The sequence below is a fragment of the Harpegnathos saltator genome, unplaced genomic scaffold (assembly GCF_003227715.2).
Source record: "Harpegnathos saltator strain DR-91 unplaced genomic scaffold, Hsal_v8.6 scaffold184, whole genome shotgun sequence".
Lineage (NCBI taxonomy): Eukaryota > Metazoa > Arthropoda > Insecta > Hymenoptera > Formicidae > Harpegnathos > Harpegnathos saltator.
In genome coordinates, this window is record NW_020229966.1 from 74336 (window position 1) to 95486 (window position 21151).

The 21151-nt window shown below is 49.2% G+C and overlaps 1 protein-coding gene across 1 annotated transcript in view; it reads left to right on the forward strand.

The window, feature by feature from the left end:
- Positions 1–356: 356 nt before the first annotated feature.
- LOC105183137 (zwei Ig domain protein zig-8) overlaps positions 357–21151 on the forward strand; it is a 30014-nt gene continuing 9219 nt past the window's right edge. The window contains exons 1-2 of the mRNA XM_011141042.2: positions 357–515; positions 10907–11182. Of these exons, the coding sequence (XP_011139344.1) occupies positions 11029–11182 (154 nt within the window). The 5' untranslated portion in view covers positions 357–515; positions 10907–11028. The remainder of the gene's footprint in view (positions 516–10906; positions 11183–21151) is intronic.

Below are 21151 nucleotides of genomic sequence, written 5' to 3' on the forward strand. Positions count from 1 at the left end.
AAGACGATTTTCCAAGTTAAATTTTTGAAGAGTTGTATTTGTGTGTATGTGTGTGTGTGGATGCAAACTCCACTAAAAATTACTCTACTAAGGAGAATACAAAGATGATAAGGACGAGACAAAGTCCGAGTGTGCCGCAGGAATGCAATATCTCTCGCGGGAGCAGGAGAAGCGCGCAGTCTCATAACGTTTATGAGACTCGATTGATATACTCGACGAGTATCGGTCGATTGCAATTTTTTGCGAGCTTAGTTTCGGTCGAAGGACTGCGTTTCATAGGCATATCACGGGGGCGCCAGTGCACGGTCACTGCAAGCACGTGGTAGTTATAGAGGTCGCCTAGAGAATCGGGAGCTTTCAAACCCCGCAGCAGTCAGTCGGCAGCCGCCCGTGCTGTACCAACCGGGGGTGATATTTTCCGCTCTCGTAAAGTTCATCTCTCGTCAGCATCGTAAAAGGGGAAAAAAACATCACACGGGCTCGTGACAGGCGGTGACTGGCGGATTTGTAACGAGGTAAGTGACGAGGATGTTCGACGAGAGTGAATCTTTACCGCGAATTTAATTTGCAAGAGATCGACGGAGAACAAAAAAAGCGAGAAAAAGATGACATACACGAGCGTAAGTTGACGCGTCTCTTCCGCCGAAACTGTGTATTTTATTTTCCGAATTTAATGAATATTTAATGAGCTTTTCGACGATTTTTCGTTTCGTGAAATGCGAACCTAGTGAGAAATAGAGCGAGAGAGAGAGAGAGAGAGAGAGAGAGAGAGAGAGAGAGAGAGAGAGAAAGAGAGACATAGAAAGAAAGAGATAGAAAGGCGCAGCGACGGAATTTATCACTGACAATGTGAATTTTTACGGTGATCAACAATGCTCGCAAACTCATGGGGATCAATAAAAGCGTTGGCCGTATGCAACGACTAATGACGGCTTCTCTTTTTGTCCATGTGTGGCTTGTTACGCGTTAGTTAATTAGTTTGCTGAGCGTCAACGAAAGAGAGAGAAAAACTGAACACGCGAAATACCTTGAGTCGCAATAATCGTAATATGTTTGTTAGCCATATTTCCGAGCAAAAACACGCGCACGACCCTCTAATTTCCGGTTAAGTACGCCGAGGATGCGACCGTCCTTTTTCGCCGTCGCAAATCATATTTTTGCTACCACCGTTCGAAAGATTACGTCTCCCTCTCTTCCCCCCCCCTCTCTCTCTCTTTTTCTTTCTCTTTTTCTGTGGTCGAATTATCTTTTTAATGAAAGCTGTCTCGTAGTATTTTGCCATCTTAAAAATCTTCTCTCTTTTTCCTTCGCTTTTAATCTACTTTGCATATTCGATTTTCTTTTCAATTTCTGCGTAATATCGCCAAGATTATCGACGAACACAATATAGCACACCTTGAGGCATAAAGTATGTTAAATACTTAATATGGCACGGGGAACGCAGTATCGTAACGTATACTTGAACCACGACATAGAGGGAAAGAGAGAGAGAGAGAGAGAGAGAGAGAGAGAGAGAGAGAGAGAGAGAGAGAGAGAGAGAGAGAGAGAGAGAGAGAGAGAGAGAGAGAGCAAAGGGAAAAATTTATATAAAATAAATGCACGCGCAGAGGTGCGCGCATACACACACACACACACACACACACACACACACACACACACACGACGACGCCTAGATTTTTTTATGAAGAACGCGTGCCATGAATCTGCGACGAAAAGTCACATATGTTTAGAATTTTATTTAGTTCCAGAGTCCAGTATCGGAGGGAGGGAGAGGCTTAAACTGCGCGATTGAATAATATATAAAGATTCGCCGTGACACTGTATTTTGCTCGAAGCGCGCGCCCGACGTCGAGAGTCGTCGTGTCGACTTGGCGCTTTTTCCGAAAATTCCACCCTCCTGAATGATGCATATCTGCCGATAACGAACATCATGTAGGCTTCCTTTAATCGATTTCACATGCCGCGTTCGGATAACGCGTTTGACACGATCAGCGAGCCGTCCTCCTATCCGTCTTCCTATGTAAATGATTCGGTACAAGGGACGGCGGATCGGTCGGGCCGATCGTCCAATTTCCATCGTAAGTGCGCGCGTCTGTGAAAGGATCCATATTAAACGACAACCATGAGAACAACGGTGACGACAATCCGAATTCATCGACCCTTATGGATGACCCGGCAGCGGCACGATGAAAATTCGACCTATAGATCATCCGGCAGGTGCACGACGCGCTCATAAATTTAACGCTATTGAAATAAATCTATAGAAAATCGTGACGACCCCGCGATGATTAAAACACCACCGCAAAAAAAACACCTCGGTGCCGTTTGAAAGCTGCCACAGCCGGCGGTTTGTATTAAATTTCCCGAAGCGATTGTATTGGATACGCGAAGGACGCTGTGCCTTTAATTCGTTGACCTTTAATTCGTCGAGAATCATCGTTGTCGCGGCGACGTTCCCATCGATTGGCGAACAACCGATCCGTCACGTAGCGGCACTTCGACAATGGCGCGGGTAGTATTTCGCGTACTTCTTCGTCCACCGGATCATCCGGTTAAGCTATAGCTTTTCAAATCGCTACGAGAATGTCAGCATCTGCCAACTAATCTGCATTAATGCGCTTAGGAAAGCCAAGTTCTCGCGCGAGTTAAGTTGACGTAGTCTCATCACGAAGTTCCACTGTTACCGCCTTTGATTAAGAAACGATGCCCTGATTCGAGGTGTGTGCGAGTGTGTGTGGCTGTAATATTCATAAGTACCCGTAAATACGCCGCGACGCACGTCGCAACTCGTTCAATTATTTCGTCGGCGGATCCGTCGCGCGTTCGCCTAACTTTTCGCCGACGGACGTCGACGGAAGTTCGGCCGCACGTTAATACTCGCGTGCGCATATTCGGAACGAGTGTTGTGTATCCGCCAAATTCCTCCGACATCGTACCTCGGCAATCGGGAACGCGAGCGCGGCTGCGATACTTAGCATTTTTCTTCGGCGATACCGTTCGAATAACGGTTCACGTGTAGCGGCGGTCTCTTTGTGCGCCCGATGATCTCAGCAATAAATTCGACGTGTTACGAAGGAGAAGGAGTACGTGCCAGCTTTGCTAAATGTCCGGTATACTCACACACTCATCCACCCGCACACAGCGCGCGCGCGCACAACACACACACACACACACACACACTCATTCCGGGTTAACGTCGAATGAGTCGCAGTCTCTGGATTCGGAACCGAAACTGCACGTTCGGTCTTGTTTTAAATGGCGACGGATTGACCCGCGACCGACCTTTTAAAGTATTCTCTGATAAACTACGCCCGAACAAAAGGTCGTTTGAGAAACCACCAAGTCTCGCGCGGTGCTGATTCGATTGCGCGCACGGACGAGAGACGTCCGCGAGATTTCTTACTTCCACCACTGTGTTTTCCCTGTTCTCCTTACGACCGTTCCTCATTCTCTCTCTCTCTCTCTCTCTCTCTCTCTCTCTCTCATATCTCTCCTTCTGCCTCCCTCTCCTCTTTCTACTCTTTCTCTCTCCTGCGTACTCCGGGTTTCAACAGCCGCTATATCCATTGTTCTTCCCACGCCCGTTCGCTCACTAGATGCTCTCTCATGGCCGATTTACGTGCACGGCTCGCTGCCGGACGTGCATATTTCGCGAGGAATTCGCGAATTGACCGGGTCAGTCCGATTCTATCACACGCGGATAACATCGCCCGCGCGCTCGTGGTATCGACGAGTATCTTTCTCTCTCTCTCTCTCTCTCTCTCTCTCTCTCTGTGAATTTACGTTAAATCCTTGACTCCGCGATCCGCTAATTCTTTCACCGGCAGGCGTAAATATGATAGCTATTTCCTCGCGTTTTTACACCCCGATTCACGCGAAATCCAATGCGAAGCGTGAAAAGTGCGCGATTCTCATCATTTTTCTCTCACGCTCTCTTCATCCCCTCTCACCGTACGCCTCTGTCATCTTTTCATCCCTCCATTCTCTATTTCTTCCTCTATGTCCTTCGCTTTGACATCTCTCTTTGCATTCTGATTTCTGATTTTTCATAGAATCGCAGAGAGATTTCCTCGACGTCGAATTATCCGTGTTCTTGCGATCAGATTTGCGCGCGATGCACGCGCCAGATATCGAAACAGCGCGGCGAAATTACCACCTTCTCTTCTCCTCCCTTCTCTCCTGGCTTTCTCGTCACACACGTAGTAACACCAAGTTCAACCAAAATTGGGAAACTATACTTGCAAACTAAGAACCATTAATACCTCGGATCATGTTCTTAGCACAGACTTACGGCTCTACAGTGGATTACCTATAATACGATTCGCCGATAAAATCGCTGATCCGTCTAATCTTTGCGACCGGAGAAGAACGCGCGGGCCTCCGAATTAGAAGTTTCAACAGGAGCAAAAAAAAAGAAAAACAAGGAAGAAAAGAAAAATGGGGAACAGGAAAGAATAACCAAAATTTCATAGTGTACTTCCCGGAGAGGGTACTCACCGCTCGTGTGGATACATGTGTATCGTCCATCATCTGTTTGTGATTTTCCCAGCATGATCCACACGGCGAGTCGTAAATTGGACACGCGATATAAGCCGCGGGGCTCGTGCTCTCTCTCTCTCTCTCTCTCTCTCTTTCTGCCGCCCCTCCCGCCTTTCTCTCTCTTTCATTAATTACCAACGCGATTGATAGTTGGCGGTTGATCCGCGCCGACGAATTATGCGGGTTACGCGAATTACGCAAATTGCATGTTAGCCGAATAAATAATCTGCGACATGGCGGACGCCGCCGCCGCCGTCCCGATGTTGGACTCGAAATAATTCCAGGATCGCCATTATACGCGTTACTTAATAACGGGACGACCTCCCGTTGATGAGAAACGACGAGTCGTATTTTCGTCAACTGGTGGGATCGATTGTTCCACGGCGAAGGCGCGCGGTGTATCTCACAATTCTGGCGGGCAGAAATCTCCGGCAGCTTTCATAAGACGGAAGTTTCCCTTAGCGCGAGCGCGAGCGCGCGCTCGCCCGGAGAGCGGAGATTGAATTATTTTTCTTTTCTACGCGGTGGGATTGCACTCGTCAAAAAGTAAGCAATTACAGCGATTGAACGGGATTCGCGCGCAACAATATTTTCAACGCGCGAGGTTTTCAGCGTCGTTGACGTTCTCAATAGTCGAATTACGCGCACAATACATTCCGTGCACACTCGTTTTCCTATACCGGTGTGCTTTGTGTCTTACTACATATATATATATATTATATGTGTATGTGTGTGTGTGTGTGTGTGTGTGTGTGTGTGTGTGTGTTCGATAACTTTTCCTCTCCGATGCGCGATAATACGGTAAATGGTTCAAAGAGCACGACGTCGGAACACGTGTAAGCGCGAGCTCCGACGGCACGCGTTTACGTTCGCGCACGAAAAGTTAATTGTTAAGCGTTCGCTAATAGCATCGCTGTAATACGCACTACTACTTCGTCTTGGCCCGTTCAACTTTCCTTGAGCCGTACAGCTCGAATTTCGTTGCTAAATAGCCACGAGGAGTCGCGTTTCTCGCGAGCTCGGAAACCGAACTTGAACTTTGCGACTCGAATTCGTCTCGGGACCGAACCCCCCGTTTACGCATCCTTTGGACGCTCGCGCGCGCGGAAGACACGCGATAAATTCTCGCGTGGCGCAGTTGCGCGAAGGAACCTTTCGTATGTATTTTCGATACCGTATCATGCCGTACCGTATGGCGCGACTGTGCCATATGAACGCTGCGAGAGATGATGTATACAACGCTTCGGCGCACCGGAATTTCCCAGTGAGATTTTTACGCCCGATTCTCCGGCGAATTTTTCACGCGCACCTCCTCTCCTCTTTCTTTTCTCTGTCTCTTTTGCTCGCTTTCTCCCTCCCGAGAAAAGCCTTATGATAAAACGGACGCCTGTGAAGTGGCTCTTTTGTCGAACGGGCGCGCGCTCGCAAAGTAGCGACATTTGCAGACCGCCGTTAGACACATATATAGCAATTAGTTGTCAGTTGCGAGAGCGGAGTTAACATACGACCCGAACGTAAACGTATTCTCTTCCGTCTGCGGATTTCTCATACCGCTTCGCCGCTCTTCCGTCACTGATCCTCTCTTCTCCGCGCCGGGTTTCGGAGGACCGCCGGTCATCGATCGCGCGGCATTTGCGCTATTCGATTCTCTTGTTTTTTCTATTGTCTCCTCTTTTTCGTTTTCTGCTCTCTCTCTCTCTCTCTCTCTCTCTCTCTCTCTCTCTCTCTCTCTCTCTCTCTCTCTCTCTCTTTATCACGGAATAACGTCGATGATGATTTATCGATAAATTACGAGCCAACGCTCGCATGCACTTTTGCGAACTCGTCTCGTTCGCCCGTTCTCTCTCCTTTGTAACTCACTGAGTGATTGCGATTATTCAAGAGCCGCCATATGAAAACGTGAAAGTTCTACGCGTGCGATGGGAAAACGACGCGACATTCTTGCCGCAAATATTCGCGCGGGTCCGGAACGAAGTTTAATAATTACCGTACTCGCCGGTCCCGCAACGACCTTCTCTCTCCGCAAGTTTGTTGCGTGGCCTCTGATCGGGCCACCCTTTCTGGTATCGATAGCCGATTGCAACAACGTGATATCGCAGCGAGTCGGCGAGGAAGATCGATCGATTCTGAGACGTGCCGCGAGTTGAATTCCCGTGAGCGCCGGCGGAGCCAGGTTTTCTACAGTCCTTTTGCTACTTGGAGAGTCCTTGTAGAACTTGAATCCCTCCAAGCGAGCCTCGTAAGAGAGGATGTAAAATGAACGCCGATAAAACGAGCGAAACAACCGCCGGCCTTTCGAGCTTCAAATCTCCGGACGTTATTTTACATTTGACTATCTCGCTGTCTCGCCGGCCGTTAATCCGCGCGTAATCAAACAGGAAGAGAAGAAAGAATAAGAGGGGCGCGCGGAATTGCTGAAGATTCGTTCGTCGTAAGAGTACGTCAATTAGGCAAATTGTGTCTGTTCGCCTGCCGTTCAGTCGCGCGCGCGCGTATGCGCCGCTGAATCGAATCTGTCAGACAAAAACGACTGCGAAGAAGGAATATCTCTGTCGAATGAAAAACTTACGTAAATTCACGGATGAAAACGAAGCTTTTTACGCGCACCGCGGAGGGGAGGGCTCCCCCTCTCCGGCGGCATTCGTGACGCCGGAAACTTGGTCATGCGCCTTGTTCTCTGCGTTCTTTATTATCGTTTTTACTCCTCATTAATTTTCAGCTCAAGAGAGAGCGCCAGATATATGTTATCGTTACAAGGTGGAACGGCGACTAATTTGCGGGAAAAATTTTCGCTCTTTAGTCTAAAGTTAACGCGCGGTATGTGGCCTACATTGCATGCCGGAAGCTTTTACCCGTGACTTCCTCCCTCCCACCGCCGTCCCGGCTCTCTTGACAAAGAGCCGGTATTATTTTGACAATCGGTGCGTTTTAGTCTAAATTGTGTCATTAACTCCACCGCGATAGCACCGCGATCTTTGTGCCGACCAGCAGCCTCATTGTTAAACATAGCGACATCGCGACATGTTGTATATGACGTTACGCGTCACAAAGTGTTGGGACGCGGAAGTGTTTACGCGGAAGTGTCGCGGCGTCAGCGATGTTCACGATATGAACCTCCTCCAAACATAATGTACAAACTGCATCATTATAACGAGATGACGGTTGTTCTCCTATTAACTGCAATTTGCGAGACGTTTAAGAGACGTTAGATCTAAATTCATACAGAGCGAGTCGTAAAGCGACATTTTGAAGTCTGTTAATTTCATTTGAAGCCAGTCAACTTCGTTTTAAAGCCAATTAATTTTGTAAATATCTCAAAGCGTGATTCATCCATCGGTAAATTAGAAAGAATTAAAAATGCCGAGTCAATTACCGAGAAAAGGATACTGATAATTGTGATACAAGTATCTGCATAAAAATACAAGTAATTATACGAAGTAATTATACTTAATTAAAAATATGAGCAACTTGCGGAAAGGAATAGAAACGAGAAGACCGAGAGAGAGAGAGAGAGAGAGAGAGAGAGAGGGGAGGGGGGGAAAGTAGAAAAAGAGAAGGAGGAAAGGGCGAGGAAGCAAGCGGAAATTTCAAGATTTTTCCTTGTGCGATTTTTTCTCTCCAATGAACACGCATAATTGCAAGCATGTGCTCCGAAAAAGTTTTTCGTCCAAGGAAAGAGGCGAAACGTCGGATCGCGTGAAAATGCTCTTTATAGGGATAGCAGTGAACTACTTCAGCTGCGATTTCAGCAGTAGGTCATGCGATTCGTCGCGTCATAAATATCGGTGGGAAACGGCTTCCTGCAGCGTTGTAACGGATTCCGCGCGTCGTTCCCAAAGCCGAAAAGTAGTATCGTTACTCCGAAGAAAATCTTGGGGAGTCGCGCGTATTGCGATTCCACTATCATTGGCACCGTCCTGCGGCGCCACTCTCCTACTCTCTCTCTCTCTCTCTCTCTCTCTCTCTCGATTTTTCCTAGATGTTGCGCGCATGTGTAAATTATTTCACACGTACGTGTGTATTCGCAAATATTTTATCGGTCGTCTCTCTCTCTCTCTCTCTCTCTCTCTCTCTCTCTCTCTCTCTCTCTCTCTCTCTCTCTCTCTCTCTCTCTATCATTCTATCTCTCGCTCTACCTCTCCCACTGTGTGCACCGAGCTACTCTACCGTGGTGATGTAATATAAATATAAGATAACGATTGCAACATGCGAATGCAAACGTCGAATAGTGCAACGATGCAAAATTCGTCGTAAAAATTCCCACGTTTGTGTGTTTTCACGCGTGTCGCACGGAATAACGTATCGCACGCTGTTTCCCGCGAAAACACGGCGAAATACACGCGGCGAGGTATCGTTGCGTGCCGCCGCCGTCGCCGTCGCCGCCGCCGCCGCTGTCGCCGTCGCTGCTGCTTTTTGAATCGTAGTTTCGTAAACTTAGCAATATCCGAGCTCGAGCGCGAGAGATATTGCGGAGCAAACACGATAAAAAACGATCGATTCGAATGGCAATTAAAAGGGAGCGCGGTATCCGCCGTGACCGAGATGAATGCGCACGATCGTGCGCGAGAGTTTAAAGAGCGCGCGTGTGTTCATGCTCATAGAAAAGCGCCCATCGTCGTAGAAATATCGTTCGCGCAAGAATGGCAAAGGTTTGCATTGCAAATCCATTTACTTTGTTACTCGGACACAATAATCCAGCCGCCTAACGACGCCCGGCTGGGCCGCCACCGTGCGCGTATATTTCCGGACGAAAACCGCGAAGGCGCCCCTCTTCCCCTCCCCCCTCCCTCGCACTCTTTCTCTATCTCTCAGCCCCCCAGTGGCCCACACGTTCTCTCTTTCTCGGCGAAATCGCGGTTTTTGCTCTACGACCGCGAGTGGCTATATCTGGTTGCATTTCCGAGAAAACTGCAAAAATTCAGTCAGTCTCTCTCTCTCTCTCGCTCTCTCTCTCTCTCTCCCTCTCCGTCTATCTCTATGTCTATCTATATGTATATATATATATATATTTCTCATAAGCACGGTCGCATTGCTGCGTCCCTTTACAATTGCACAAAGTGACGTTGCTTTCGTCTTCTCGCCACCTCGTATTTCTTCCTGAGCCAGCTTCTTCTCGTTGTCGCTCTCTCTTAATCTTTATCTCTGCTTCTCTTTACCTTTTCTTTCCCCGGGAGAGAGAGAGAGAGAGAGACAGAGAGAGAGAGAGCCCTTCTCCCACCCAGCATACTTTTTTAATAATTGTGTTCCACGACCCAAACGGGCAGGAGAGTGTGCCGATATTCCGCCCGCGGAATCTAACGAGTCGAGGTCCGTAACATCGATTCCATTAGACGCGCAGACGCCTCCGAAAACAATATAGGCGAAGTTTGCGCGAAGTTGGTCGCCTGCTCTGCTCCGCTTCCGGAACTTATGAAAAGACCGAAGACGAAATTGCGTTTTCTACGCGATCTTTTCTTCCCGTTTTCTTGTACACTCCTCTCCTTTAAATATAGACCGGGAGAAGAAAGAAGAGTCAAGGGAGAATAAGACTACTCTTTACTCTACTCCACTCTCTCTCTCTCTCTCTCTCTCTCTCTCTCTCTCTTCCATTTTTTCTCGCGGGTACACGTCAGGATAATAAAATAATAAATTTCTCACGCGACAACTAAATTCTCGCACCTGTTTCCGGCGCATTCGGATTTTTGCTTCTGCGGCGTGACACCGACGACTTTTGTTTTTGTTTATTCGCGCGCTTCGCTTGCGCGCGATGCATATACATGAACAAAAGCGATATAGAACAACGTACGCACTGCGGCATCAAACCGACCGGCCAAATAACTCGGCGGATTCCGAGCTCCTCCGTGACCTTCGTCTCGCTTCCAGCGAGAAAGATAAATGCACAATATACTCGAGAGTCGCGGCTGATTGTTCCGCGGAACGCGAGAAACACCTATTCCATTTCGACGACATTGTCAATTTCGAGAAATACTCTGCGACACTTACCCTCGATGTAACGCGATCGAATAAACGGGGAAACCGTTTCGCGGGACGCGATCTTGCATTGCACTAATATACAACAAAAACAAAAGAAGCAAAACGAGGCTCTCTCTCTCTCTCTCTCTCTCTTTCTCTCTTATTCGGGAGGGTTCCCTTGATTACCGGTCCCTGCTCGTTTTCAATTCGCACCGCTTTATTTGTCTCCCCGATTACACGGCACGAAAATGCGCTCGTAGCTTCATTTATCAATGCTCCGACTGTGCGTGCACTATGCTTGCTTGTGTACCTACGTATGCATATACGTGTGACTATAGTCAACGTGTTCGTGGGGGGGAACGTCCGCGCGGCTTCATGAGGACATCCGTATCCTTCAGCCATGTTTGGATTTCAGAACACGGAGAACGGCGATCCCCCCCTCGCTCGCGAGGCGCGCTGTAGCAACAACGTCGAGACGATTGCCTGACTGCCTGCATTCGCAAAAACTACGGGGGATGCGAGACACGGTGACGGGCGATGACGGGACAAGCGTGGGGGTCGAGGTTCCTCTTCGTTCTGGCGACGATCACGATCGTTATCGCCAATTATCAGCGGCATCGCGACAGATCCCACCTGCGCGAGCAGCTTGTTAACGGCCACAAAATCACCAGGAATATCACTCAACTGCAAGGTGCGTTATATACACGACACGAGGAGACGAGACGTGCAGCAATCGAGAGAGAGAAATATATATATATATATATATACATACATATATGTATCCATCCACGAAAGAGACACTACAGTTATTTTTATTTTTTACCGCAGCTGTCGAGAACGAGTGACGTCGTTCGAACGAACAGCCACGAGTCTCGACGAGTTCTCCCTTAACCCTTTCTCGTCCCTCGATGTTTCCCCCGTGATTGAGAGTACTTCGGTTTCCGATAGCTATTTGTTCGAGGAAACGGATTAATCCATCGATAAAAATGATCAACTTGCTGTTGTGTTCAGGTGCCGATATTAATATTAATCAACCGCAATTCATAGCGAGTCAACGACAGAGTCGGGCTTTTTCCAGAACGCGTAACACGCAACGCTCGCTACAGTGGCGAAATATTATAGTTAACTTCAGCAACTTCCATCGCGACAGGATACGCGCGCGAACCAAGCGTTCTTACGTTTGCACTTACGAGTCTCCGGCGGTGAGAGGCGTGCACGGGAGAGGAGAGAATTAATTCTCCAATCTAACCTGCTCTAATTAAACCTGCGCCGGCCGTACGAACGCGCGCAGCGGGGAATCGACGAGCTGGACGAACGTATCGACGCGCGAATAATACGCGAATCCGCGAGATAATTCCGCGATACCGTTGTAGTATAATAAACGCCGCGCAGGGATTCGGAATCGCGCGCTCGTGCTCGCGCGTGAAGAAAGAGAGAGAGAGAGGAAGTTCGAGGCTTAATTATCTGCTCCCTAAAGTTGATCACTACGACACGGCCGCCGCCGCCGCCGCGCCGGGTCGTCGGGAAACTGCAGAAGCTGTAAGAGTGATTCGTCTGGTGCGAAAGTTGGTCGGACTTTTCCGTGTGCCGAACCCGAGCAAGCCCAGGGCGTCCAAGTTTCGGCGCCCTGTAGAATTTTACGACGTGCCGCGATCTACGGTGATTAGACTTTTTTTTCTTCCTCTCATGTAAAGCATCGCGCGCTCGCGCGAAAACCGCACGTGGAAGGCGCCCGTGATGGCGAAGTTTCGCTGCTGACGTATAATAAGGAGAAAGAGAGAGAGAGAGAGAGAGAGAGAGAGAGAGAGGGGCGGGGAGAGAAAAGAGAGGAAATACAGTGTTTTTTTTTTCGCATAATTAAAGCAAAGCAGCGAACATTGTCGCTAAGAGGATTAGGAGATTGCTAGTTTTCCCTTATTCTTTCGCTCTTACTTTCCTCTCCTTTCTTTTTCCTCATTCTTGCGTTCGCGCACTTTGCGTTCGCGGAAATTTTAATTGCGCCGTCCGTTCCATTTCTCCGTCGGCATCACCACCATCACGCCCACGACGTCCATGAGACTCTCTCGTCGAGATCGTTTTTTGCAACGTCGGTACAATCCACGGTTAATCGGAGGATCTTTTCGTATTCTTTGTCCGGCGCGATTACAGCACGAAACTCAAGAGGAGAATTGAATTGATCCTCGGTCTTTCGTCGAGGATCAATTCAAACGTCCATTTCACCCGATCGCTCTCGACCGATTCCGGGCATTTATTCGCCGCACAAATTTACAAGCTGACCTCTTCGCCGAGGGGAAGCCGGCGAAAAGCGACGCGCGGCAGTCCGTCCGTCCGTCGTAGCAACGCTCGGATTTCGATGGTCGAACCGATTAGGCTTTAAAGAGTCGTGTCGTCCGTCTGTATTCAGCCGTACATACCCGGGACCTTCATGCAAGTACAATTTCGGGAGTCTCGTCGACGAACATGGCGGAGGAAAAAAGTCGCAGAGTTGCGCGCTCGAAACGCGCCTTCTTACATTTCGAACGTCGTAATGTCGTTCGACCTCTTTGTACCGTGGTACCGTTATTAACTTGGGACGTCAAACAATTCCCTCTGTGCGCGGAGGGTATATTAAAGTGTACGTAAAGTAAATAAAAGTATTATATACATGTATACGTAAAATATAAGGTACGACTATAAAGGGGCACCAAAAATACGATACGGAAGTGCATGAGGATGTGCAGCGTTCAGTTGACTTTTCTGCTCGTTCTCGTCTTATCGATTTTTAGATTCGCAGAAAAGTCATTTTCGCACGCGACGGGAGCACGGCACTGCGTAACTCGCCTCTGTCTCTCTCTCTCTCTCTCTTGCGCGCGCGCGCGCGTAATAGCGTTCGCATTATACTAAGTTGTTTGGAGTAACATGTACGGCTGCCTGTTCTCAAATCCTCATGAAAGTCTAATCCGTTCATCGCCAAGATCGCTTCTCGAAAGCCGCACTTACGGTAATGCAATGCAATTTCATCACAAGGATTTTGGAAAAACCGCCGTTGCCACCACTAGCATCACCGCCGCGGTCGCCGCGGTTTCATCGCATTAAAGTTGTCGTAACTCTGTCTGTAAATATGGGAAAGTCTCGAATGGTTTTTACTTGCCGCGGAGATAAGAGAAATACTTTTCCGCCGTTCGTCGTATATTTTTACACGTCTTTCTCGCCGTATAGACACTCGATAGGATCGAACACGACGCTCGCAATGAAATTTCCTCCGCGAAAGACCGCGTTCGCCGAAATATCGAATTAGGGACATAATTGTTACGGTTTGCTTGATAAACGAGCCGGTCGATATCTTGCTGTGTGCGCGACACACAAACACACACACACAATGTATGTTTATTCGAGCGTGCACGAGCGTGGATGCATAAGTGAATAAATATGGTTGATACAAGCCACTCGCCGCACTAACGATCGGCCGATGTAAACGATGTGACAAGCAGGGAGAATAATTTGTGTTGTGGGATGGTCACGTCGATTCAGAGGCGAGCCGAGTCAAGTCCAGCCGAGTCGCATCGTCCTGTGTCATGATGCGTCCTGCCCTGTCGCGTCGTGTCGCGAGACTCGAAACTCTCGACGGCGAAGAATCGAGCGAATCACAGTTTGTACGTGCGCGATACCGGCTCTTTTGTCGAGAGACGAGGAAGTTGCGTAGTCGGGGTAGCCCGTCGAAGTCGGCCGATGAAATATTCAATTCAAAACTCGTTTGCGACTTGTCATTCGATTGCGCAAGTACGTAGCACTTCGCGGCGTGTGTGCGAGCGCGTAAGTGCAGAGACTGCATACCTGCATACTGTCCGGAACTATTTGCGAAGTTTGCCGTTGCCCGCTCGCACCATGCATTTTATGGCTTCGAGGTAACGTCACACTGAGAATTGGAAATCAAATCTTCGCGTCTCGCCGGTATCCAGCCAGCGCCAGCGAGATTCGGAAAATAACTTTTTTCCCGAAAATTACGATCGCCTCCGCCGGCGCCGCCGGCCGGCCGGAGATATCGATCTTTGCAAATTCCGCGCGAGCGCTTCATTCAATATTATCACCGGCCGCGCGCGAGTAAGTGCCGGATACCGTTGTATTCTCTTTTATATTTTTCCCGTCAGCGCAGATAATTAAAACAATATTGACACTCCGACGCAGCGTTGCGCGCTCATTCTCGCGCGTTGTCGGAACGCCGCGCCGCGCCGCGCCGCGCCGCGATAGTCACGCTGTACGATTTCGCATTATTTTTATGCATTTACGCAAACAATTTGACGTATCGATCAGCCATCGGACCCAGCCAATATCTTCATGGCACGGCGCGCTTCAACTTCCGATTATACCTGAAAACGTATGCAACACAGAATTCGCGTTGCAGCGCGTCGATATGATTTAAGTAGTTTTCGTCAATATTCGGCCAGACTATTGCGTTAAAACGGTTTACTATAACATCCGTGCTTGAAGCCCGAACAGGAATTGAGTAACGCGTCGATATCGCTAACGCATACCGTTACGAGAGTAGTTAACGGCCGGATCTCATTTACGTTGTATCACGTTCGGCTCGGATCATTGTAATGAACAACGTGCGAGGCAGACATCAAGCGCGCGTAATGCGCACGTTGACAAGGCGAATGAATTTAACGAAGTGGATAACGACGTTTTCGCGGTTTTAACGATCCGACCTGCCGTTTCGCGTCGGACACCCGCCATCTTGCTCGCGCGCCATCTTGCACCGCAACATTTTCTTTTCCCGAGCAACTCGATCACCCTTCTAACGCTCAAAGAGAATACGCTTTTGTACGAGAGATTGCTCCCCGTGTAACCGATTGTGAGTGAAACTGATCAATCAAATCTAGGCTTCTCCGGAATGGACTCGAACTCCCCGATCGACATTTCCGCCGTGAGCTGTGGGGATGCGATCCTGAATTTCTTTTACTGTATTTTATAACAATACGCGCGGCGTATCGCGCGTGACCTGCATCACAAATGATGCCCAAATTCTGAAAGCGGTACAGTTAGGAATCGATAGGGATATTTCGGTCGTACATTAACATAACAATTGTTCCGAAGCAACGCCCTTGACGAGGATCCCTTTGTAGTATTTGTGATGTCGAACGAAGCAACATTAGAGAGGAGGGGCCAGCGGGGATACCGGGCGAACAGACAGTTATGGTGTATAGCGAACTTCTGGTTTGTAATGAAGCGTGCGCGCGCGGAACGCGCGGAATACGAGGTGGCAGGAAGTGGATCTCTGCTCATGTTGACCTATACGTTACGTCGCGCAATTAAACTCGTATATATTTTCGTCGTACGGACAATCAAATCGCAAATACATGCGGCGCGCGAATGTCACATATAAGAATGTTATATATGACAGAATATTATATACAATATTCAAACTAATAATATATATTCATATATCAAACTAATAATATATTCAAATTAATAATATATATATATATATATATAAATTATATTTATCTTTCATATATATATTATATATAAAAGAATTCCGCGTGAAAAAAAAAGAGAAGATACCTTTCGCTGGCCAATAAACGCTTTTCGAAAAGCGCCCGCTCGCATGTATTTATTTTTAATCAATTTATTTTTTTATATTTATTTATTTATTTAAATATTTAAATTATCACTCTCAATTTATTTAAATATTTAAATTATCAGTATCGTCGCGAAAACATGGCGCGCCTCCACTCTCCGTATCATCCAATGATAAAAATACAGCTGTAACTTTATACGGTCGAGCGACTCGCGCGATTCGCGAAAGTGACGATATAAACCCGCGAATAGAAATGTTTCCTAATATTGCTCGACGCTTATATACGTTGTACAAGATTAAAATGTCTTATCAGTTACCTTAGCCGACGAGTTGAAAATTAAAAATTCCATATTCTGCGAGGGAGCGAGAGACATAGATAAAGGAGCTAAAAGAGGGAGAAAGCGAGAGAGATGTATGATGGGACGGAGGGAGACGAACAATTTTAAACGCGATACCTCGCAGCGGATAAAACGATAATAATTAAATTACACGAAAATGAGCTCTTCCTTCTGCTGTATCGTTCCCCGGCAACATTCGTAACGTCCGGCGGCGAGAATCCTCCTCCGTCGCGGAAATAGCGATCCAATTACAGCGACTAATTTTGATGGTGCAAGTTGTGTGAGAGGAACGAAACTGCATGAATACTTGAGCGTTTTGCGTCAAGGTAACGGGAACGCAGGAACAAGGGCGAACGAACGCATACAGACGGTGGGAGGGGGAGAGAGAGGGTGTAGAATTACGCCCATGTAGGATTTAATATCGCGCATCGGTTAGGAGGGGGAGAGCACGTCGGGGTTACCTTGCAGAGATTACATGCAAAGTTTTGCCATTGCGACTCGCCGGTGTGTCGTCTCGCGGCAGGATTGGCGTGGCGTCGCACCTGTCCGCATCCTTCGCACGGGGCCGATGAATCGGCCCGGATCATTCCTCGTTTTAATAAACCACGTCTCGCAGAGCTCGTGTGGCGCCGGTTTTCGCGTTAACTGATGACTCACATCCGTCCGTTACTTGCGAGCGCAATTACAACTTTCGCGACTTCAGCATCCTTGCCGGTGGAAGGCAAGCAAGAAGGAAGGAAGGAAGGAAGAAAGGGAGGGAGGGAGGGAGGGAGGGAGGGAGGAAGACTCACGTTGTTGGTATCGCAAAGTTTCCCGACGCGAGATCTTGTCGCGCATAACCGACGTTTTATCTAAGACGACTCGCGACAGTTTTGCAGCGACGAGCTTCTCCGAGCGACGAGGACCGAACGCTCCGAATTCTTCGCGTGCCATCTCACTTAGCATCGCCGGTTCGTCTTTGACGCGTTATAAAAATTGTATCGAGAAGCGCGACGGATCCGGCCGGTAATACCGACGTAAAATGCGCGATCGACGCGACAGCGCTTGTCGCATAAAGTACACCGAAGAGAAGAAAGAAGAAAAAAGAAAAAGAATAACGTGGACCCGTTTCCGTGCGCGCAGGAGGTCCCTTACGGTGTTTCTCGAGGGTCTGACGGCTGGTCGAACGGTCGCCCGACTTACTTCGCAAATTGGACTTGCGGCGACGGACCTTGAGCGCAAAATATTCGAGCAACTCCCGACGAGCGAACACGTCTCATCCCGGGACGGAAGGATCGCGGAAGCATCAACAGGCTCGGCGAGACCGGCCGATGAAAAACGAGCGACAAGACTGATGGTGGAGCGTCTTCGGCGATGGTAGCATTCCTGCCATAAGGCAATGTACGAAAACAAATGGTCTTCTGGATGTATATTTATTACGTCGGTGTGACCTCTGTGACCTCGATCGTCGTAACCCAGCCGAAACGGCCGTTCGAGCGCGCACCGCTGCCACTGCTGCCTCGGATTCGCATGAGCGATGGAAAGGAACGTGGGATGAAGAAAGCTCGCTCGCTTTCGCGCCGGGGACCGAAGGGATTGTGGACTTCTTTTCGGAGCGTATGCGAGCGGCGCTCTCGGTGCCTTTCCTTTCACGTAAATAGGGTCGATGGTACTCCGGATGGATCGGATGAGAAACGTGAGAACGGTCAAGCACTTGTTATTCTATTCCGCCGATCGACTCATAAATAATCTCCGACAGGGCATAACGAGCACTTATTCGCTCGTCAGGCAACTCTCGTCAGCCAACGGAACGCTCGATGAACTGGACGACTATTAGCCGTTGGATAACGCGCACACGATCGTTGATAACAATTGATGAGTGCAGCATTGTTACATCCGGAGACTGCGCTCGGAGACACGAGGGTCTGCACGTACGAGGGTGAATTTGAGGAAAGGAGAGAACAGCACAACCGGGAGAAAACTAGTCACTCAGCGCGAGAAATTATTTCTTCACGGTGTGTGGCTATCCCCGACGACGACTGACGAGCGCGAGCGGTCCCGGAGCGGCAGCGAGACGCGGGTGAATGACATTAATTTTTAGAGCATGCAAATGGCGCCACGTAAACGAGTTGGTACAAGCGCGTCAAATTAGTAACGCGGACGCCGAACGTTTTCACAGATCTTATTATCTCGGGCTCGCGGCCCTCACGAGCGGAGTATCCGTATTATTCGAACGCTGATGAAACCCGGAGGTCACCGCTCGGGGATCCGATTCTCCTCCCCCTCTCCTTGCCTTCCTCGTCGGATAATCGTAAAATTTAAATTCGGTCACTTTAAACGGCGAACGTTCGCTCGTTCGTTCCCTCGCTCGCTCATTCGTCCCCGCATCCCAATTAAGACAGAGCCTCGTCGCAATTAACGGCTACTGCCAAGCAAGCTTCCCCGCGGAGCTACGCGCGAAGGGATCGACGATAATCGATAAGAATTGTCCGCGGATCGACGATGAAACACCTTCGTAAATACTTCAATCTGAGAAGCGCCGCGAAAGGACGGATTTTCCCGCTCGCGCGGCTTCAACCGCTCCCCATTAGCGTTAATGGACGGGGCGCGTATGGCGATTTCCAACTTTTTTCATTATACGCCACCGAATGCCTAATGGACGTGCTTTTAATTAACGTCGCGCTCTCACGAGCGTATGCGACTGCTATGGCACGCGTTTCTTCGCGCAAGAGGACGCATTGACGTTGCGTCTGTTTGGCACGTTTTAAGAACCGCTTTTATCGATCGTTATCGCGTGCATCGTTATAACGTGTACGGAGTGTTTGATGCTTATAAAGGGACGACAAGCAGGGGATAAGGAGATAGAAAAGAAGAGAAGAGAAGAGAGAGAGAGAGAGAGAGAGAGCGAGAGAGAGAGAGAGAGAGAGCAGGAGATAGAAACTGTGGCACAAAAGTGCACCATGATGCACCAAGATATTACCGTATCTCCGAACGCCACGTTGGAATGGCTCGTAATGCTCGTTTAACGTCGTTTACATATCGTACCGCCGCTCTCTCGCTATGCACCGAACCGTTTCACAATCTCGCAAGTTAATTCCTTCGCTTCGTACGCAAAAGTGCTTACGGACAAGCTCGAGCGCTATGAACGAGCGTTGTGTCGCGTCGTGTTCCGTCGTGTTAAACGCCACCGCGGCAGGTGTGTCATTAATCATCCGCGGCGTAGCGGTCGACTCATGCGAACAGCACACGACCGACGTCTCTCTTTCCGCGTTTTCGATCGGATCGCTCGCCGGGCGAATTAACAATACGGCTAATCGATCGCGCGCACGTCAACGGTAGTCCCGACCAGAGTCCCGGCCCGACTGACACGCGCGCGGCTGCCCGAATTTTTCGTCCCCCCCCCCCCCCCGCCCCGCTACGCACGGAATTTGGCCGCTTTATAATTCAACAGTCGTACGACCGGAGAGACCCGGTCGTGTCATCGTAATTCGCGACGTACGTCGACTATTTCGCGAGACACCCGCGGTATGACTGCAGCGTTAATTTAGCGCAGTCGCTAACTCGCGGTCACTTGCGACCGCGTGACAAACAACTGAAATCGCTGAAATCTCGAAGGCGCGCGCGCTCGGACGTTATCGTGCGTTATAATTACCGAGACCCGTGTAACGCAACGCTGCCTGCCTGCCAGCCCACCTTATCCACCCGATTACCTACTCCGCCGCGGAGCAATTTATTCTCAGACGTAACGACGATTACGACTCGTAAAGTACCTCGACCGAATAACGTGAAATTTTACAGGAATCGTCGTCAGAGGAAATTTTCCGCTCTCTCTCTCTCTCTCTCTCTCTCTCTCTCTCTCTCTCTCTCTCTCTCCCTCTCTCTCTCTCCGCTCTCTCTTTCATTTCCCGTCCAACACCCTTTCTCTCATCACCGCCGTGTCACCGCTTCCCGCAGCCGGATTCCAGAATCATCAATCGTTCCTTCGTTCGTTCGTTCGTTCGTTCGTTCGTTCGTTCGTTCATTTGTGTTTTATGCGCTTTTATTACGCCACAAATAATTAACGTTGTGTATCGAGCACAGAGTCGCGGAAAACGCACGCCGCGCTTTTACACGCAGACTCAACGGCAGGCACAGCGGCGGCGTTTCTCGTCCCAGGCAGCAGCGCAGCTGCCGATTCGCGTTTACGTAGCGGATTATATGTAGAACGCGTAACGCGCGCACCAGTCGCTTTAGTGGCACTAAAATCTCGGCGAGCCGGCTTAACACACGTTGCGCATCGCGAGCGCGGCTGCGTTTCACACGCACTCTCGCAGGACCCGCCAATTGTTCCGTTAGGTCCCGACCGCCCCCGAGAGCCCGGGCACAATTAAAAACGCGAAGGCACGAATTATTCCCCGTGAGTGCTCGCACCCTCGTGGAAAAGAGAAACGTAAATCACTCGGATTCCCTCTCGCGGCTCGCTCTCCGCTGTTACTACCTCCGTTCGTTACCTTCCTCGCCGTTCGTGCGTTACCTCGCGCGCTGCTGCGAGATTGTAGCGAAATTTCCAGCGAGATCGTCGCCGCGCGTTAAATCGAACGTACATCCGGGCCGGATAAAATGTTTGTCCCGTGAGCGTAAAAGAAGAAAAACACGATGTCGGATGCAGTAATAAATTAATCTGCCGGCTATTGCATATGTAGAGAGAAGAAAAAGAGAAGATGGGGGAAAAAAAGAAGTCCGCTCAAATCGGCAGGCAAAACGCGTTCTTCAGGCGAACCGTGAATAATCAAGTTGGAGCCGCGCT